The following is an 18,428-nucleotide window of genomic DNA, read 5'->3' as shown; positions in this document are numbered from 1 at the left end:
ATTGCTACATATATCACTAAGTTAGGCAGGTCCGAGTGGTTGGTTATTGACTTATCACCCGCTCGGTCAACCAGATCGAGTACTCTCCCTTGTGGGCACTTTTTATTCTGTGGTCTTTTTAGGAAGTGCAGCCAACGCAATTCCAAAGTGTATGTATTCTGCCATAGGAAGAACGGTAGTAGCACTGGACTTGATGAGCCAACTTATCTGAACTGTTCGATACTGGCCACCTGTACCTGTTATTTGTCGGCACATTGGCCGGCAATAGCCGACGGACCAATCACGTCCGCGAGCGAGCCTCCGGACTTACCTAAGTTGGATTTAGAAACCCAAGATCGTAATGACAGAGAGAGAGACAGGTTCACGAATTCGTTATATATCTCAAATTAGCTCCTTTTGTACTGGGTGCGTGTAGAAGTGACTTATTGCCTAGCACGTCCAAAATCTCACATGCAGTAGTGCAATCAATTCGCATTCCGTCAAGCAACCTCTTTTGCAATTGGTGTGACCCTATCCAATCAACTTCGTTTTTTCAAGTCGCCATGAGTTCTGCAGTGGTCGAGCTCTCATTCGAGAACTCTCGGAAGCCAGCGCGCGATCAGCTGCTTATTCCCGAGCGTACTCGCAAGCGATTTGAAGCAGCAGGTATTGATCTTAGCAACGGCTACCCGGCAATCCCGCCCCCATTTCAGAGCGTTCAAGAAGCCGAGAGCATTTTCTCCAAGGATCGTGACTTCGTTGATCGAGGTACATTTGCCCGCAAAGACAAAAAGGCACTTTTTGAGGCCGCTGAAAAGGTCATTCACCTCACGAATCATGTCGGAACCGAGATCGTCGGTCTACAGCTCAAAGACTTGACAGATGAACAGAAAGACGATTTGGCTCTGTTGATCGCGGAACGGTGTGTGGTGTTCTTTCGTGACCAGGAGATTAGTCCACAGGAGCAAGTCTCCTTAGCTCAATATTTGGGGGAGCTCTACGTACGTATTGTTACATTTGTGACATGGAGATGCACTCGACTAACAACCCGACCATAGCCTCAAGGTGGCCACGTACCAGGGCTTCCGGAGGTGGCGGTCATCTGGCCGGATTTCTTCGCCAAAACCATAAGGAAGCCCGACTATCGTAATCCTTTCCAGGGTTGGCACACGTAAGACAACGTCATTTGGCCCCATCCAACATGAGTCCATCTAATGTTTATGTAGGGACGTGGCGCATGAGCGCTATCCTCCTGGCATCACTCATCTACACATGGATGCCGTACCGGAGTTCGGAGGGGACCTCCTGTGGGCGAGCGGATATGACGCGTACTCCAAGCTCTCACCGAAATTCCGCAAAATGATTGATGGTTTGCACGCTGTGGTAAGATCCCGGGAATCATTTCCAGACCTTGATAAGCCAAATGCAAATCCGAGACCAGCAGAGAGGGTACATCCTCTCGTGCGCGTGCATCCTGTCACTGGGTGGAAGAGTCTGTACCTAAGTAGAGCCTGGACTGTGAGGATTGTAGGGCTGGACAAATCAGAAAGTGATCTGATACTCAGCCACTTGCTCACAGTTTATGAGAACAACGCGGATACTCAGGTCCGGTTCAAATGGACACCGGGAAGCTCCGCGCTCTGGGATAACAGGTTTGTCTCTAGCAATCCAACTTTTCAGGATGCTTTTAGGCTGATGAAGATGTAGAATCTCACTCCACACCGCTAGCTGGGACTATGAGAATAAGGTAGAGAGGCATGGGACAAGAGTTACTATTTTGGGAGAAGAACCTTACTTCGACGAGAAAGCAACGTCAAGACGGGTGGCCTTAGGTTTAGAAGATCCTCAGTAAAAGCTTCGATACTTCCCTCAGCGCGGGACTCGTTGGGGTTGGTTGTAGCGCAGTCTTTGAGAAATTATTTCCGGATCCTTGTAGGCTAAAGTGTTTAAGGATCAGGCTGATGAAAGGATGTTTTTAGTATCAAGAGTTGAAAAATCTATATTAAATCTGTTTCTGCTGTGCCTGCTCATCGCCTTACCCACTGTAGCACGGGGTGGCCATTCTCTATTTAAGTGGCGGAAAATCACATGTGATGAAGTTGGTAAATAACGTCAACCTCTGTCACATAAGTAATGTTGCCCGTATATTTGTCTTTACATTTTTACCTCTCTTACACCTTACAACGAAAGAGTCATTCAGCTCCAGCTGGATTTGAGATACACAAGTGAGTCTATTCCCCTGTTTTATGTTCACAATAAACGTGATTCTGGCGTTAGATGTAATGGCACGGTATTCGACATGACCCAGAAAATACAGTTTTCTGCCTCATCGAACAAACCCACTGCAAAGAGCCACACGTCGTGAGAGAATTTATTGGGCATGACTTAGTCACCCGATGGATCATATAAGGAGGACTGAGTTAGAATCATTACAGAAAATCAATCGATGCATGAAGCTTGATGCCGGGCTTACCAACATTGATCTCGGCTGTTCATTATCGTTCTGTATTAATTGCTTACGGTGCTTAAATACCCCCATGGGCAAACCAGATCGACTAATTGATCCCGTCGCAAGTACTATTATAACACGATCACTCTGCCTTTGATTTTAACCAACGTTTGAATCACTGGAGAAATGAGTGCTTAGCACTCCCGCGTAGAAAGCAAAAAACCGAACGGCATCTCGTTTGTAGCAAAATCTCAATCGTGAGCTCTGTAGTGCTTGAGCAAAGCAGCGAAAATCACTCGTGGGAGCCCCGCTGGTTTGTTCTAGTGCAAGAAAGAATATTTGCAAAGTGATGTGATGACAAGTAGTGTCGATGGTCTATGAGATGAACATGCGCAAGCAATCCCCAAAAGTTATCAAGTTCATTCATCTGGCACCTCCAGCTTCCTCAACAAAGAACGAAGTGGGTCGTTTTCCTTACCAGTCGTGACCTCAATTCTCCCTACTACCTTATCTATCTCCCCAATCAGTCTGCGGAGCAATGTCGCAGTATATCTCAAGCTCCCGGTTTTCTTGATGATATCGAGCATCAAGTGCTTCTGCGTTAATGACATTGCATCGGACTTGTGGCGTTGCAAAAGGACATGATTTAGAATGGAACTGTCTACATCTGACGCATTTTGGTATGCGTAAATGAGTGGCAGACTGAATTTTCCTTCGTCTAAATCATCGCAAAATCCCTTTTGGTCGGTGTACTATATTGATATCAGAATAGGATACTATATTAGAAATGACTTTCGTCTTGCACTTACTTCCTTCGATGTTAGATTCATGTAGTCGTCCCGTATCTGAAAATATCTGCCCAAGAGCGTCACAAGAAGCTTCAAGTCCCAAGTTGAAGATGATGTAGCGTGGGACTTGGTTTCCATGAGACTGACGAGCATCTTGAAAAGTGCGCCTGTTTCTTTCGAAATATTAGTCAAAAGTGTCGTTGCGTAGTTCTGAAGCTAAGTACGTACTATTATCAACCATGCTAATATACTCATTGACAGTTGGACGATGCGTATTGAATGTCCAGAATAGGTCGTGGCCTTGACCGACGTAGAGCTTTTCCATTTCCTCTGAAATTTACAGCACTTAGATAAAGTCGTACTCCAATATAAGTATTTTGGGTGTTCTAATACACGTACCACTGAATGACTTGATGCATTGGATGTCTCCGAGCTTAAGAATCTCTTTAGTTGCCAAGTTGATTTGATATCCGGCCGAATTGATCGCCTGGGGTGTTCCGAAGACCATGTGTGCTGATGGCCTTCCTCGTCGGACAGCTGAGCCATCCTCCACGTCGTCTAGTATGAGGGAAGCATTGTGCAAGAGGCCTATTATGTGCTTGATTTGATAGAGACCACCGGCTTCAATACCAAGCCAGACATTCAAAGAGTCTGCTAGTTTGTCGCGTATCTTCTTGCCCGGAAGCGACTCGATATATAGAGCCGGAGCCTCAATCACCTATGCGAGGAATTGAATTAGCACAAAGAGTAAATTAAAGACGGGTGGCAGTCCTACGTCACTTGACAGAATATGAGAGTCTGAAGAGCACAAAATGGTGATATTAGTATCATGAAAACTCGGCCCCGGCTCATCAGTACTCCCCATACTGGTATTTGGTGTGCCAGGGTCATGGCCATCGTGCCAGACAACACTGCCATTCACGCTATTGGTTATCGGAGTGGTAGGTAACTCGAAACTTTGATCGGTTTCACTAATTTGCATGTCTGTCTCCATGGTTTTGTTGTATTTATTATTGACAGGGTTACCGACGGAGTAGTTCGCAATATTCTTGGTGACACAACTCATCGCGGGGATCTGACGCGCTTGTGTAAAAGCCATGAATCATATCAACAATTTAATACCTTTAAAAACACTGTAGACAAAAACGATATGAGTTCTCCTATTCTCTATGAACAGGCGTCATTGCGAACAACTTGCCTTGTGTAGAGGCAGCGGATTGGGTCTCGGCGCTGCTGGAATAGGCAGCACCGGACACATTGCCCTATCACTACATGCAAAGAGGCATTAGCACTAGATAGCCTCAAGTCTGAGCTTCCGAAAACAAAGAAAGCTATTGAGCTACCCCGCCCTGATTCCATTGTATTGACAATCGTTCAACATCAACGCCTTCAATTTACCCCAGCAATACATAGTTGATATCACATGACAATCATGGAGACGCATTACCCGAGTTTTCTTCAAAACGTCACTGTCCATGGAAATAGTCAGGATCTCTTACTGGTAAACGAGATTGTCGATATCTTGCTGGGTCTAAAAATTTGGCAGGGACTCCTGCTGTTTGCGTGTTCTTTCTGGAGTGTCACAACATTGTTCACGCGAGGGAGTATTACAGTTGCCAATGCCCCCGTACATGGTTATCGATCATGGTTCGAGCCCACCTGGCTCTTCAAATTGAGATACGCGCGCGATGCCCACAAGATTATCGCAAGCGGCTACAAGAAGGTTCGGCCCATCGACACCTGTCATGAGAGTCAAGGTGCCAGACTGTCTGACTCTTTCTCAGTACAACACTGCCGACAAACCTTTTGTCCTTCGACGCCAGGATCATGATGTTACTATTCTTCCAAATAAATATGTGTCGGAACTTCGGTCGATTCCAAACTCAAAACTGAGCCGAGGAAAAGCCAATGCCATGGTAGGCGCTGGATTCCCTCTTTCTACTTCGTACGTGAACATATCTCATTGCTGACTATGTGATGATTGTGAATACAGGAATGGGGTGATCAATGGGCGATGAAGACAATGTGGAGCCATTCAGAACTGCCGATCCGGGCCATAGGTGACAATAGAAACGGCCGATTGGCACGATATCTTGAATCTATGAGAAAAGAATTCGATTACGCTTACGAGGTTGAGATGCCTCAAGTGGATGGTAAGATAGACTACGGCACTGAGTAACGAAGGATCATTGCTGAAAGTAATAGATTGGACAGAAGTTGACATTCAACATATCATACGCATGATCTTGGTGCGCATCATCGGCAAGATGATAATTGGTAACCCTGCATGTCGCACTCCAGAATGGCTGGAGATGGGGGAGCACTTCACGGAAGACTTCGTCGCAGCATCTATCATCATGAGGCTACTACCGCCGTGGCTCCATCCTCTGTTCACGAATCTGATTCCACAGAGGTGGAGGCTCAGACGGAGACTTCGAGAAGCCAGAAAGATTGTGGAGCCCGCCATCGCCAGACACCAGCAAGCAGTAAACAAGAAAACTACAGAACTAGATTTCGATGAGGAAGACAGCATGATGAGCTGGATGATGGAAAATGGCGAAGACAAGGATTATGTCTTGTCTAACATGGCGACGCTCGTGTTGGTCATTCTTGTTCCTGCAGCGCACACTACGGCCATGGCGATTTCCAACATCCTGTTCGATTTATGCGTCCATCCTGAGTGGGATACGGAATTAAGGAAAGAGATCCGTAATGTCACCACCGAACTTGGCCCCATTGGAAAACCAACAGCTGTAAAGGATTGGGTTTCAAGGCTGGAGCTACTCGACAGCTTCTTCAACGAGAGTCAGAGGCTCAGCCAACCAATATCGAGTAAGCTCGCAAAGCTGCATCTCTGTGCAATATACTTACCATTCTTAGTCACTCCCAATCGCTACGCGACAGAGTCTTTCACATTTTCCGACGGTCTTCATGTTCCAAAGGGCGCGTTGATTGGGTGGGTGGGTATACACAACCAGATTGACCCCGATATCACCCCTGATCCGAAGCATTTTGATCCAACGAGAAGTTATCGTAAGAGGCATTCTTCTCTAGATGAGGAAACTAAGCATCTTGCTGGACAACCTAGCAGAGAGAACCTCAGCTTTGGGTATGGGAGTCAAGCTTGCCCCGGAAGACACATTGCAGTCAGCGTGGTCAAGATGGTTGTTTCGAGACTGCTTCTGGACTATGAGTTCAAGTCCTCTGGAGAGAAAGATAAGCCGAAGAGTATTCATTTGCTGGAATTTATCTTCCCCGATCCAGCAGCGAAGCTTATGATGCGGAAGAGGCAAGCTATGTAGGTCGTGTCAGAGTAGTTTTCGTTTCACTGGCAACATCGGATGACCAATATATATCATGCATGAGGCTGCGAAGTATCACTCATGGCTTTGTGATACTCCACATGCGATAAGTATCAGTAGCACAGATTATCTAAGTCAACTCACGACGATTATAGGCATGATTGAAATAACGACTCAACTTTAAAAATGAAAAATGTCTGTGAGTTCGTAATGACAAGTCCTATTATATGTGGATGAACCACGTTAGCATCCGAATAAATCGCCACAAACCAACCTGGTTCCCAAGTTGAGAACTGTGTGTTCTTTCCATAAGCCGGCCATTTCGTGAAAGTGGGCTGCACCAAAGGCATAAAAATATCCACCCTAAAAATAATAAAATTAATAAAACATAACTTTTAATTAAACGATGGCCTTTTTATATATATGAGGCAAGGCGTGATACTTACTCGCACCAGATCCCATTTGATCGATACCCCTTTATTTAACTGACGTTTAGTCTATCACATTGAATACATAAGAACTTTGGAATTAACATAGCAAATACAGGAATATAGCGGCAAAGGTAAATGATTGTAAACGTGATACAACGCTAATATTAAATAGCTACGGACAAATTCGAGTCTTCACCATGAGAAGCAGTTGTAGATCACACCGGAGAATCACTCTTTTTTCGCCTCCTAACGCCTCGTATAAAACAGCCTGTGTTACAAAGCTCATCATAGTTGTGAATTCTAAACAGCAAACTAACTTCAAGCCATTCCCGGTAGTTTTTGTATGAATGGTATGAATGGTACACGATCTTTATGTATTGCCATGTTTTTGATTTTCCCACACTCTGGACCATCTGCCACCATTGTAAAAACACCAATCATCGGGATCGTTATTGGCGAATCGGGGTGCGCCTCAAATACTGTTGTCAATCTTCCAGAGCTGTATATCGTGCCATCGCTGGCGACATCTGGGAAAGTCAGCTTGTCCAAATATTTCAAGATGATACTAACCATTTTTATCTCTGACATGCCATGTCTTCATCGGCGGTGCAATTTGCATTTGCTTCCTCAAGCTCTACTAAAGAGTTAACCACCGTCTAATTATACTGATATCTGCACATACTTTTACAAAGTTGTCACGCCCAGTATCTTTCCACAAGCCTCCTGTAAACTCCAGGTCTGCTGAGAAGACTTCTTGGAATCGATCGTAATCATAGGAATCGAGAATCTCAAACACCTAATAGATTTGAGCTATAGCTAGATATAGTAATCAAGATACAGACCTTGGAGAGAAATTTCTCAGTTTCATCAGCTGAAGAAGTGACCTTGATTGTAGCCATGCTTGGAGCTTCGAGAGCAAAAGACTGCACCGTTATTTAGCTTGTGAATAGCAAACCTATACTTCTGGCGTTTTTAAGCCTCTTTTCACTAGGTTTAATGAGACTAATAGTTTAGTGAAGCTTCGCGACCTGCGGAATGCTCGGCACTACCTAAAATGGAAGTTCTCCGTTATTACTAGGCTTATCTGTTTGCGGCCCACTTGCCAAGGTATCACCAAAAGTAGAAGTAATCTAGAGGTACCGGCTCTACACACTACCCAACACAGCAAGCTTTTCAGCGCTTCGCCCCGACGTGTGAAATTTCCAGAATCCGCGTTAGGCCAAGATGACTGGTGGGAGGTGAAAATCGGAGTCTCTGTTTTGAGGTCGGTGCAAATTGAAGCGCGCGTTGCAATTCGCATGTGATGGATTAGTCGGCCTAGATATCAAAACCTATGGTTGGTTTTGGATCTCATTGACTATCTTTGATTATTGAATGACTCTAGTGTGACTCTCGTGGACAAGGCTGTCTTCAGTTTTCTGTGCCGTTTTGCCAGAATGTAAACATGGTGATTCGACATGCGCAGCCCTGCACCATTTAGAAACTCAATTTACCGGCAAACAATTTGGATAGGTAAGAGCTTTAAATAATATTATACTGTGGATTATTCTACGTAGATGTATGCTCACGACTTGAATTTGTCATCCCAGACTTTTATAGCCGCTGAAAGTCGATGCTTGCCAAAGTCCACACATTCTCAAGTCTTCTGACCTCCTAATAGTCTTTAACGACGACAGACAGGAGCCAAGTGGATGTTTAATCGGGGTTTGTCCCACAACAAGTAGATCTTTTGAGCCTTCAAGAAGTCTCTACTATCATCTGCTATGTGGAAATCAAAATTCCAGATCAATTTTGCGAGAATCAACCGCATCTCTGCGTATGCGATACTAGGTGTTTCGTCAGAGGATGATCAATATGTAAATCCAAAAAGAGTACTTACTTCTGGCCAATGCAATTTCGAGGGCCTAAGATAAAAGGCTGGACTGCATCCAGTTTGTCATTCACAAAGCGCGGGTCTTTTCTGAGGAAGCGTTCTGGATGAAACTCGTCTGGCTCGTAGAACAGCGTGGGACTACGGAACATCGCCCATTGCCAAATTCCGACGATGGTGTTTTCTGGGATATGTTGTCCGGCTATCAATCCTCCCCCCTTTGGCACACTCCTGGGCAATGCCCAGGCTACGGGTGGGTAGCACCTTAGAGCCTCATTCAAACATGCCAGCATGTAGGAAAGCCCATTTGTTGAAGTTATAGTGATATCCTTTTCGTCCTTGTACCTCGATCGCACCTCTTGATTCAATTTCTCGAGCACGTTCCGATGGGTAGCCAGCAAAAACATAGCCCCAGTTAGCAGCGTAGCCGTTGTTTCAGACCCAGCAATAATGATCACGCTTGCATTCGATTTCAGCTTATCAAAGCTGACATTCTGTTTCCAATGTCAGCATCCCGGGCAGAGAATCCTGAATATCCGACATCTTCATACCTGATCAATGAAACCTTGTATGAAATCTGTTTTTCCCCCACCCATTGCCAACCTTTGTTTTAATTTTTGATCTGTCAGTCTTTCGTGCATCTGTCTCTGCTCAAGCCCAAGGTTGGCCCATTTTACCACGGCCTTTAACATTGGAGCCAATCCCAAGTATGCCAGGCCATTCATCTTCCCCAAGTCCTTAACTGCCCCATTGATCAGCTTCACCCACGGATGGTAGTCGGCATTTTCTAAGCATCCAAAGTCCGAGCCAAACGACAGGTAGCCAATGATGTCGAACGTTGTGTAGTTTAGCCAAGCCGTCATGTCGACCTTTTCGTCACATCGCTCCTGCAGCCTCTGGATCAGGAGATCTACATATCCTCCAATGACGGGCTCCTGTTCACGTATCGCGCGCTCAGAGAAACCGGGTGCGATATAACGCCGCAGTCGATCGTGCTCCTCCTTCTCAGCACCCAGCATCGACGTCGAACCCTCGTCGCCGAAGTGGTAGTAGTTGTGTTCAGGAGGCATCTCATCACCGTTCGCTCTCCGGCCATAGATATCTTTCCAAGCTACAGGGTCGCGAAACGCGAGCTCGTTGGGCCCGAGACGAATAATTGTACCATAGCGGTCGTGTAGCTCGCGTACCCGGAAGGGCAGTTGGCCAGTAAGTTGCCAATACACTCTAGGGAATCGTGAGATACGGTTGAACAGAGGCCCAGGATATGACCGTAGAGGGTGAACGACAAGATTGTAAAACATCATCAATAGATTGTAGAATATGATGATGAGCGCGAGAACTCTGACTGGTGCAACGCCGCTGCCAAAGACCGCGGCTATAAGACCAGACTCGGCCATGACTGTTACTGAGTAGGGTCTGTCTTCACAAATGCTGATGTTCCGATATGAACCTCTTGTTTCTAAGTACCGATATGAATCAATAGGTCATAGCGTACCAGTTAAGGTCTAGAAGGTACGACAACGATTTGTGTTTGCTGGCGCAACGTTGATAATGGTGCCTGAGCTGTGGCAAGGAAAATTCCGAATTGTATCATGCAACCAGGAAATAAATCTACATACAAACGGGGTATACATCTCCAGCATTTCTCAATTGTCAGCTGGCGCCCAGATAGTTAATTCCGGCTATTGCGACAAGATGAGGTGGATTGATTATTCCCTATTTGGGATATAGCGGAAGGTGGAGAGGTCCGGGAGGCAGCTCAATTGGGAACAACATAGACATCGTACAGTACGAATGATAATGCGTACTGCACTGTGCAGACAGAAGTTAGAACAGCCGTAAGGACGATAAAAGGGATGAGGCAGGGGGAGATAGGCCCTGGTTGACGTAGACCGTATGCTTTCTTTGTAATTTTACTTGTTTATTTGATTTAATGAAATCTTTATCAAGGATGATTGTCTGGTTAATTGCGCTACGAAGTCTTACTGTAGCATAGCTATAGTGTGTACGCTTTAAACTAGTCCGTAAGACATCAAAAGCGTGTAACAAGCTAATTGAAAAGGCCTGCTAAGGATCACGAAATGAATAAGACTCTTGGGTATTATTTAATACATATTACATACTTTAAAAGATATTATGAAGATCTGGCTGCGACGCTGGCATTACGGCCGAGCGGCGCGCGAGTAGCGCCCGTGCGCAGCTGGCGTAAAGCCCCCGTCTCATAACTAGCCACGATAGAAGTCTTCTTCCCTCCTTAAGAATTAGCTTTTGTATACACTTACCCTTGACAGTGAGCCTATCACGTGGTGTGTTATTGTAATTGTTACAGATATTTAATATTTTGTTAAAATAGTTAAATATTCAAATTTTTATAACTGTGGAATGGCTTCTCCATTCATTTCTTTCCGTACAGTGTGGGCGACAAATAGATCTATTCAGCGCTATCGTACGAAGGAGAAGAAGGGATTCTTCCCCTCGTACGTGGTCTATAGATAGGGGTTTGGGGTTCACCCGCACGGCTGCTGGCTGCCGACAGCCACATCGTGGCTGTGGTGGCTTACTGCCAGCACGCCGGTGACTACCTATACTACGTAGTCAACCGTCGTACGAGACCGCGAATAGTATATTCCAACATTTTAAGCTTATCCAGACTTGAACATTCACTCATTCCATAGCTGTCCTAGTGATGGCAACATCGGAAGACGCAAACGCTTGGCCATTCACAAATCCGCGCGAAAAATTATGTGAGGCGGGAATTATCAACTACCAGATTATTCCTCGCAATAGAAATGAGTACTGAATTAATTCTATACGCATATAGCCGAGATAAACAACGTAGAACCGGTTGAAGAGGCTTTTGGGAGTTTGGGTTTGGGCGCCCGATATATTGCAAAGAGGAAAGACACGACCTTGGGAGGTTGATCAAAACTACCAGGTCATAGGTACCGATTATACCAACCATATCAACCATCATGCCGCTGATGCCTTGCTTGCGCCCATTGCTGAGGGGTAATTGTCAATATATTTGTGCTCCTATAGCCAAGTGATTGTGGTACTAAGATTCTTGCACTGCCCAAACTGCCCTCACCAGGAAGGGGCGAGTTGGTAAGCTGGCCAAACAAAGTCTCATCGAGGTTTCACAGCAAATCGCGCCGCAAATCTCCCAAGCAGTGCTTAGCATGAGTCCACTGATCTTCTGTGACCGAGTGCCCAGCGACAGAGCTTTGTTGGAGATAGTAATTGAACATAATATGTCGAATCGTAGTCTGCGCACGATGCTGATCAGAGGCAATGGAATGATACCAAGGCATGGGAAGTGGCCTACTAAAAATTACAGGGAGTGCTAACCCGACAGGATATAGAGCGATTTTTAGTCCTCGAACGGGTTGCGGCCAGAGGGGGCCAGCTGTACCTCGGCGATTGTTTGGTTCGTCAAAGCCACGACCCCATTGCCGTCTGATCAGGCGTCAGTGCAAAACTAACAAACAATATTGTGGCATTCACTGACCAGGGAATGCCTTTGCCCATTCTGTATCGGCAAACTCCAGGTTGTCATCATCATCGATACCAACTTCCCAAATCTAGAACGGAACCATATAGGGTCCTTCCGACACTGCACGCTGGGGATCGCGGCCTTAACAATTGAGGCCGGGTCAGTCGCAGTGAACGTATAGCAACTAGACTTGTGTCGGTACCAATACCTGGTGTTCCTTACTGTCTTTTGCTCCTGGCCCACGCCATGGCACCGACACGATCCCCCTTGCATATACAAGCAGCCATGTAGCATCAGAAAGAACGAGAAACATAAAGAGCATCCATACAAGACTTGAGGATGAAAAGTCGAAGCGAAGGACAGAAATGGTACTTCTCCATTAGCATAGGTGGCTACGGAGGGGCAAATGCAAGCTATTCAGTTCTTGCTTGGTAAGGGGGCGTACACAACCACCATGACTAATCTGATGTTGGAGTTGTTCGTGATTTTCCAATAGCCAAACGACTTCTGAGTAGCCCAGCTCAGCCGCATATATTATCGGTGAAGCATCATTATTATCCTGCGACCCAGTTAGGCAGATGTACGTACTACCTAAGGTACCTACCTAGATAGAAAAGAATAAGCAGCTGCCTCGGCAAAGGACATCTGACATCCTACGGCTCTTAGGCATCCCTCCTAACAAGACCCACATGTCATTAGGCAGCGGAATAAATTTGAGCCTTATAATAATATGCTTTGGGATGCTCAAAGTGCAAATATGAAACTCCCTAAATGTTTAATACCTACCTATGTCGATTTGAGCAATTCCCACAGCTAATTTTTCTGATTGACGACGTGGCATAGAGCACCTTAAGTAAGCGATTTGGGAGTCATGGCTACGGTATCGACGGCTCAGTTGCTCACAGCAACGGCTCATCAGTTACAGCAGAAGCTAGCAGCAGGTGAGATAACGAGCGTTCAAATCGTCGAGGCCTGCCTAGCGCAGACAAATCAGCACAATAAAAATGGCCTAGGGTTGAACGCCGTCATCTCGAGCTGCCCACATGAGCTTGCATCGTCACAGGCGAAGAAGCTTGATGTGGAACGGGATCGTGGCCAGATTCGGAGTCCGCTCCACGGACTACCCATAGTTCTTAAGGTATGGCTCTCAAACATTGGCTTCTCTGCGTACCCAGGCACACGCAGTTGTGCTCACTTACTAACATGCTGTTTTCACAAGGATGTGATCGTCACGGGTCTGGAGCTGGGAATGCCCACTACTGCAGGTGCACACGTATTTGCGTCACTGAAAGCGAAAAGGAATGCCTCGCTGGTGGATCGTGTAAGAGTGATCATGGCCCGTTTGGCGGCGGGCATCACGATCTGCGACCTCACATCTCTGACTGTCGTATTATAGCTTGTTGATGGAGGTCTGATCGTCATTGGCAAGGCTAATCTGACCGTAAGCATGTCACAATGCTGTATTACGGGCGCTAGGAGGCTAACATATTGACCAAAGGAGTTCTGTGGACTGAAGTGCGTTGCATTGCGAACCATACATCCCCAGCGATCTCATTCCGAATGGGCTGACTAGATCCATTGCAGGTCTAAAGACACGCCTGTGGGTTGGAGTGCTTGTGGGGGACAAACCCTTTCGCCTTACCGTCAGAATAGTTTAGATGAGAGCGAACAGCCCGTAAGGTTATCCTCAGCCAACTGAATGTTAGACGAGGCTTCGCTAACCACACACAAGATGGCGGGAGGATCTTCTTCAGGGTCTGGCGTGAGCGTCTCCGCTGGCTTCAGTCCACTGGCAATCGGGACAGAGACCGCGGGCTCGGTCGTTTGGCCAGCCAGCTTAAACGGCTTGTACGGTATCAAGCTAGCTCCAGGCACAGTGCCTGTCGATGGTGTGTTCAGGCTTAGCGATAGCTATGACGGTATCGGCGCCTTTTCCCGCGATCCCTGGACTTTGGCAGCGTTGGTTCATCTTCTCGCTCCGCCCCAGCCTGGAGCTGCACTTTTACCGCCTAGTACACTCGATGGACCAACATCCTGGGAAGGATTAACCATTGGTGTTACCGAGCCGCAATGGGGCGTAGGGACGGAGACAATCAAGGGGAAGTGGGATCTCGATGAAGTAGTAAGTATTTGCTGATTTCAGTATGTCTCTATTGCCGAAGTCCACTTACAAGCCATTTGATAGGTCAAGACCTACGTGGATGCTGTTGGCAAACTGAATCAAAGAGGATTGAAGGTGGTGTATCCACTTGAAGCACCGGATGCAGGAATTCTAGAGTACGAAGGCGAGAACTTTCTCTCAGTGGCATGTAAGTGGCAATTCTCCACTTCCCCTGACTAAAACTTCTGACTGATCTGAGAGAAGACCACGAGTTTCCTCAAAAAGTGGCCGAATTCATATCAGCTTTCGAGCACCAGACTGATATCTCGAACTTGGAGGGCATTATCAAGTGGAATGAGGATCATGCCGAGCTTGCACTACCGGCTCGTAAGTATCTCCTTCAGAGACCGTGGGTTCTCAGAGAATGCCTGGGAACTCTGAAGCGATCCATATAACTAAACCGCATATACCGCAGCATATACCACTCAAACGGAGCTAATTGCTTCTGTTAATAATAAGATGTCAGACGAAAAGCATAGCAAGGCTGCAGCGGAGCTTTTTCGCCTAGCTGGAGAAGATGGCATGGGCAAGATATTCGACGACTATGGCCTCGACATTGTGATTTCCGCCTCTGACGCCGTGCTTGTCGAGTTTGCGGCGTGTGCACGGTGGCCAATATGCACGGTTCCGCTGGGAAACCTCCCCAAGAACAACCAGCCATTTGGCTGGTTCGCAATGGCACGCGAAGGCAGAGAGGATGTGCTGCTGAGGTTCATGGACGGGTTCTACCAGGTCTTTCCCGGCGCTCAAAGGGCGACGGCTCCATTTTCTCAAGTTTAGCTTTTGAACATCTCTCCGTATGTTGACATGTAGTGTCCTAGAGATTTATCAATCTCTACACGGAGATCTGGAGCCAGCCTATCTTTCGACCATAGTGGCCATTTCAAAAATGGCAAGTGTTTCATCTCATGAATAGGGTCTATTCTCCAGCAGGAGTCAAAGTTACTATGTGCGTGAACTTCTCCGGGATTTAACCGGATAATCCTTATGCCACTCGGCCTCCCTTTCATGCATGTCTGTATCGTTTAACAGTTATCAGCCCACTTTAAAAGAATAGAAAGTTGGATATATTTAATAACTTATAAGTGTAACGATTTTATTATCAAAGTTAAAAAAGACACCACACAATAAAAGCCTAGTAAAATTTATATTAATAAAGGCTATCAAGTATAAACATAGAAGGTTAAAAATAAATTAGACATACAAAATAAAAGTATTTTATGAATATAATAATTAAAACTTAATGTAATAATGTCAGTGGACAGACCATTGCGCGAATAGTCAAGAGACTAGCTATATCAGCGACTACCGATATGCCCACTATCCCACTATATATGTGCGCCACAGCAGTTCCATGCTGCACTGCAGCCAACATCATTACACCACCAACATTAGGAAAGAACAGGTCTCCCACCCTGTCGCGCGACCAAGGACGGGCGTGGGAAGGCTAGAAAAGCCAGTATCTATCAATATGCCGACGAGCGCTCCCGAACGACACCGGGGGGCGCGGCGTGCAGAACCCCCAGGGATTAAGCCGAACTCCTTATTAGACTATATGAGACATCGGGTACGACCGATGATCAAACTCCAGAACACCACACGTCAAAGTTTCACACCGTAGCTCAAGCAATATCGCGGGTTGCATTTGCCCTACAGCTTCAGTTCCGATCTCGACCTCCAAGGAGTCATAACACCGCACTGCGTCGCCAGGCGCGCGCGCGCATCGGCCACATATCGGGGTTGCACAAGATATGGGATGCAAGTCCAACGATTGGACGCCACTTAAATCTGGTGTTACTGCAGGAACTGGGCACGCGCGACGGCTGCCTGGCCTTTCAGGCCGGAGTTTGACCTTTCTCCCATGGGGACTGGCAGCAACCCCACCTGCCCTGTCGCGTTTCCTCTCCGGCGAGGAGAACTGGGCAGGTGTCACATAGCATCCGAGCACAGTGACTTTCGCGTGCCATGTCTTCCGCGCGAGTAGTCGAGCACGCCTCAGACAGGGAATCGTACGTCCGAGCTCTCTTGACCGGCCATCAGACGCTGACCCGAGAGAGCCTGCAGCAGCCCGTCCCCCGCCAGGAGCCGCCGTCCGCAGGCCGATGAGATCGCCGAGGACTTCATCAGCATAGTCCTCAGCGGCCAGGCGGCGCTGAAGGACCGCCGGGTCGACGACTTCGAGTTCACGCCCGACATCCTGGGCTACGTGCACCGCGGCGCCCGCCCCGGCGAGGTGGAGGACAAGCTCAGGGGGCTGATCAGCTCCTTCGGCCGGTGCCAGGACTTCAAGTACTGGCTCGTCTGGCTGCACGGCAGCTGCCTGCTGCGCATCATGGATCTCTACAAGAACGGCTGGACCAACCTCCCGGTCCTGCGGCCCCGGTGGCACCATGTGCTTGCCCATCTCCACATGATCGTAGATCAGATAGCTGAGAGCCGTGGGCATACCACGGCGTTTGCGGTTTATCGTTATCTTGCAGGTAATCGTAGTCCAGGTTCTCCGGTCGGTTTTCGATAGGTACTAATTATGGTAGAAAGGGGACTATATCTCGGCAAGCTGGCAAATATCCGACAGAAGCACGTCGCAGATGTAGTGAGAATATCCGCGCAGGTCCTAAGCCAGAAGCTTGTGGACCTTCCTAAAGGTTACAGAGCGCCAGACCCTGCGGGTTGGATATCCTCTGTCGTCGATCTCAGGTACCGACCCCGCCGGTCACTTCGGAGGCCCCCCCTAATTTCTAACAGTCGAGATCAAATATGCAAGGAGCTGGGAATACCAAGACTGGGTGGTCTGACATTGCCGCCAGAAAGAGGCGGCCAAGCTCTGCTGCTGGGAGTTCATCTATCACGAGATTACACATCCAGTGTCACCTGTGGCGGCTTGGTGTCACCTACTACAGTGATGACCTCCAATACATCCGTGTTCTTGGATTCCTTAACTACAATAGATGCGGCCGGACTAGATCGCGAGTGGTTTTCCCATCTAGGACGGATAGACTTGCGCTGCGATTAGCTGTTTCTGAGTCTCGGGCGCACCCATATGAAATCAATTTCCCCCTCCAGGACTATAATTGTGATATTGTCATGCATGAGCGATATTGTGTTAGAATTCCACTCGATAGGATGCAAAACTTCATCTTGAGCCTCTGATCCTGCATGCCACACCACGCTTGGGGTTGGTTGCGACCGTGACTGTATCGTGCTGAGAATGTTAAGCATTCCGGGTCCAGTCCAGATGGCACCCTTCTTCAGTCTGAATGGCTGTGCGTCGATCTTGATAGTATCTAGATCGGGGTACAATCTTGATATTTCACTACGCTATAGTCGTGTCAGTAGTGACTTAGTCAGAGCAATGTTGGACATACTACGGCGTCTTTCGTTTGTTCAATCATTGTTGTATGGTGATCCTGGTACAACAATTGGTAGAGAGCTGTCGTTTGTCCCTGGGGATCTACCACCTTTTTGGTCTCAATTTCTTGAGGATATTCATATTCAGGCTGTCTAACCTGGATAGCTTGGAAGGCCGGCATGGACCGGTGAGTACACTTGGGATTGGCGTGACGACTTGGTATAGAATTGTGAGTTTGACTCTAACGCAATGTACCGAGCCGAAAGGGGTTATCTCAAAACAGATTGAGGGATACTGCTGTGGATTATCCGATCGCCCTTATTATGCGTATATTCCTGCAAAGTATTGCCATCGCCCGACAGCGAGGATATAAGCCACACCGCTCAGCAAACTTCCTTTTTTTGCCGGCCTCCAGTCAGCCAGCTGCAAGCAGTCCGCCCGGGCCGACTGCTTTCAGAAATGTGACCGTCATGTTTTCTGAGAGCCTGGTATAAACGATCAAATACTACCACTCTGGACAGCATTAATATCTACACTGTGTTGACTCCCGACCTTTAAATTCTAGTAGTTATACGACCTACAATACACCCACGACATTTGAGCATT

At 47.2% G+C, this 18,428-nt stretch overlaps 7 protein-coding genes across 7 annotated transcripts; 4 read left to right on the top strand and 3 right to left on the bottom strand.

Moving 5' to 3' along the window:
• Nucleotides 1–364: 364 nt before the first annotated feature.
• BKA67DRAFT_696787 (TfdA family taurine catabolism dioxygenase TauD) lies at nucleotides 365–1,965 on the top strand. Its single transcript, XM_046109359.1, has 4 exons — nucleotides 365–980; nucleotides 1,038–1,150; nucleotides 1,206–1,631; nucleotides 1,687–1,965. Exons 1-4 carry the CDS (start codon nucleotides 543–545, stop codon nucleotides 1,829–1,831), a joined length of 1,122 nt encoding a protein of 373 aa, XP_045951558.1. The 5' UTR covers nucleotides 365–542; the 3' UTR covers nucleotides 1,832–1,965.
• Nucleotides 1,966–2,847: 882 nt separating this feature from the next.
• On the bottom strand, nucleotides 2,848–4,282 carry BKA67DRAFT_542029 (isoprenoid synthase domain-containing protein; the record flags this gene model as incomplete). Its single annotated transcript, XM_046101037.1, has 5 exons — nucleotides 2,848–3,180; nucleotides 3,238–3,389; nucleotides 3,445–3,546; nucleotides 3,616–3,934; nucleotides 3,992–4,282. The coding sequence occupies 5 exons, from the start codon at nucleotides 4,280–4,282 to the stop codon at nucleotides 2,848–2,850; spliced, it is 1,197 nt and encodes a 398-aa protein (XP_045951557.1).
• Nucleotides 4,283–4,648: 366 nt separating this feature from the next.
• On the top strand, nucleotides 4,649–6,518 carry BKA67DRAFT_542028 (cytochrome P450; the record flags this gene model as incomplete). Its single annotated transcript, XM_046101036.1, has 5 exons — nucleotides 4,649–4,939; nucleotides 5,001–5,132; nucleotides 5,210–5,369; nucleotides 5,422–6,048; nucleotides 6,097–6,518. The coding sequence occupies 5 exons, from the start codon at nucleotides 4,649–4,651 to the stop codon at nucleotides 6,516–6,518; spliced, it is 1,632 nt and encodes a 543-aa protein (XP_045951556.1).
• Nucleotides 6,519–7,267: 749 nt separating this feature from the next.
• BKA67DRAFT_542027 (uncharacterized protein) lies at nucleotides 7,268–7,848 on the bottom strand (the record flags this gene model as incomplete). The annotated part of the gene is made up of 4 exons (XM_046101035.1): nucleotides 7,268–7,476; nucleotides 7,520–7,583; nucleotides 7,632–7,745; nucleotides 7,792–7,848. The coding sequence occupies 4 exons, from the start codon at nucleotides 7,846–7,848 to the stop codon at nucleotides 7,268–7,270; spliced, it is 444 nt and encodes a 147-aa protein (XP_045951555.1).
• A 764-nt stretch (nucleotides 7,849–8,612) lies between these two features.
• On the bottom strand, nucleotides 8,613–10,216 carry BKA67DRAFT_595971 (cytochrome P450; the record flags this gene model as incomplete). The annotated part of the gene is made up of 3 exons (XM_046105243.1): nucleotides 8,613–8,775; nucleotides 8,829–9,313; nucleotides 9,371–10,216. The coding sequence occupies 3 exons, from the start codon at nucleotides 10,214–10,216 to the stop codon at nucleotides 8,613–8,615; spliced, it is 1,494 nt and encodes a 497-aa protein (XP_045951554.1).
• Nucleotides 10,217–13,092: 2,876 nt separating this feature from the next.
• BKA67DRAFT_586813 (amidase-like protein) lies at nucleotides 13,093–15,343 on the top strand. Its single transcript, XM_046104278.1, has 9 exons — nucleotides 13,093–13,450; nucleotides 13,532–13,633; nucleotides 13,709–13,753; nucleotides 13,811–13,827; nucleotides 13,897–13,987; nucleotides 14,045–14,434; nucleotides 14,498–14,621; nucleotides 14,678–14,800; nucleotides 14,889–15,343. The coding sequence occupies exons 1-9, from the start codon at nucleotides 13,184–13,186 to the stop codon at nucleotides 15,251–15,253; spliced, it is 1,524 nt and encodes a 507-aa protein (XP_045951553.1). The 5' UTR covers nucleotides 13,093–13,183; the 3' UTR covers nucleotides 15,254–15,343.
• Nucleotides 15,344–16,325: 982 nt separating this feature from the next.
• Nucleotides 16,326–17,791, top strand: BKA67DRAFT_127914 (uncharacterized protein). The gene is made up of 4 exons (XM_046094981.1): nucleotides 16,326–16,482; nucleotides 16,529–16,953; nucleotides 17,008–17,170; nucleotides 17,219–17,791. Exons 1-4 carry the CDS (start codon nucleotides 16,439–16,441, stop codon nucleotides 17,484–17,486), a joined length of 900 nt encoding a protein of 299 aa, XP_045951552.1. The 5' UTR covers nucleotides 16,326–16,438; the 3' UTR covers nucleotides 17,487–17,791.
• Nucleotides 17,792–18,428: the final 637 nt, after the last annotated feature.

This window comes from Truncatella angustata (genome assembly GCF_020726525.1).
Source record: "Truncatella angustata strain MPI-SDFR-AT-0073 chromosome Unknown BKA67scaffold_12, whole genome shotgun sequence".
NCBI lineage: Eukaryota > Fungi > Ascomycota > Sordariomycetes > Amphisphaeriales > Sporocadaceae > Truncatella > Truncatella angustata.
This window is presented reverse-complemented; position numbering and strand designations above follow the sequence as displayed.

Excerpts from the sequence above, each read along its gene's own strand:
- BKA67DRAFT_696787 (XM_046109359.1), top strand. The coding sequence starts at position 543 with ATGAGTTCTGCAGTGGTCGAGCTCTCATTCGAGAACTCTCGGAAGCCA. Across the intron at positions 981-1,037 it reads AATATTTGGGGGAGCTCTAC|CCTCAAGGTGGCCACGTACC; the intron begins GTACGTATTGTT and ends ACCCGACCATAG. Across the intron at positions 1,632-1,686 it reads TCCGCGCTCTGGGATAACAG|AATCTCACTCCACACCGCTA; the intron begins GTTTGTCTCTAG and ends ATGAAGATGTAG.
- BKA67DRAFT_586813 (XM_046104278.1), top strand. The coding sequence starts at position 13,184 with ATGGCTACGGTATCGACGGCTCAGTTGCTCACAGCAACGGCTCATCAG. Across the intron at positions 13,451-13,531 it reads GACTACCCATAGTTCTTAAG|GATGTGATCGTCACGGGTCT; the intron begins GTATGGCTCTCA and ends TGTTTTCACAAG. Across the intron at positions 14,622-14,677 it reads GAACTTTCTCTCAGTGGCAT|ACCACGAGTTTCCTCAAAAA; the intron begins GTAAGTGGCAAT and ends ATCTGAGAGAAG.
- BKA67DRAFT_127914 (XM_046094981.1), top strand. The coding sequence starts at position 16,439 with ATGTCTTCCGCGCGAGTAGTCGAGCACGCCTCAGACAGGGAATC. Across the intron at positions 16,483-16,528 it reads CACGCCTCAGACAGGGAATC|AGCCTGCAGCAGCCCGTCCC; the intron begins GTACGTCCGAGC and ends CTGACCCGAGAG. Across the intron at positions 16,954-17,007 it reads GGTTTATCGTTATCTTGCAG|AAAGGGGACTATATCTCGGC; the intron begins GTAATCGTAGTC and ends TAATTATGGTAG.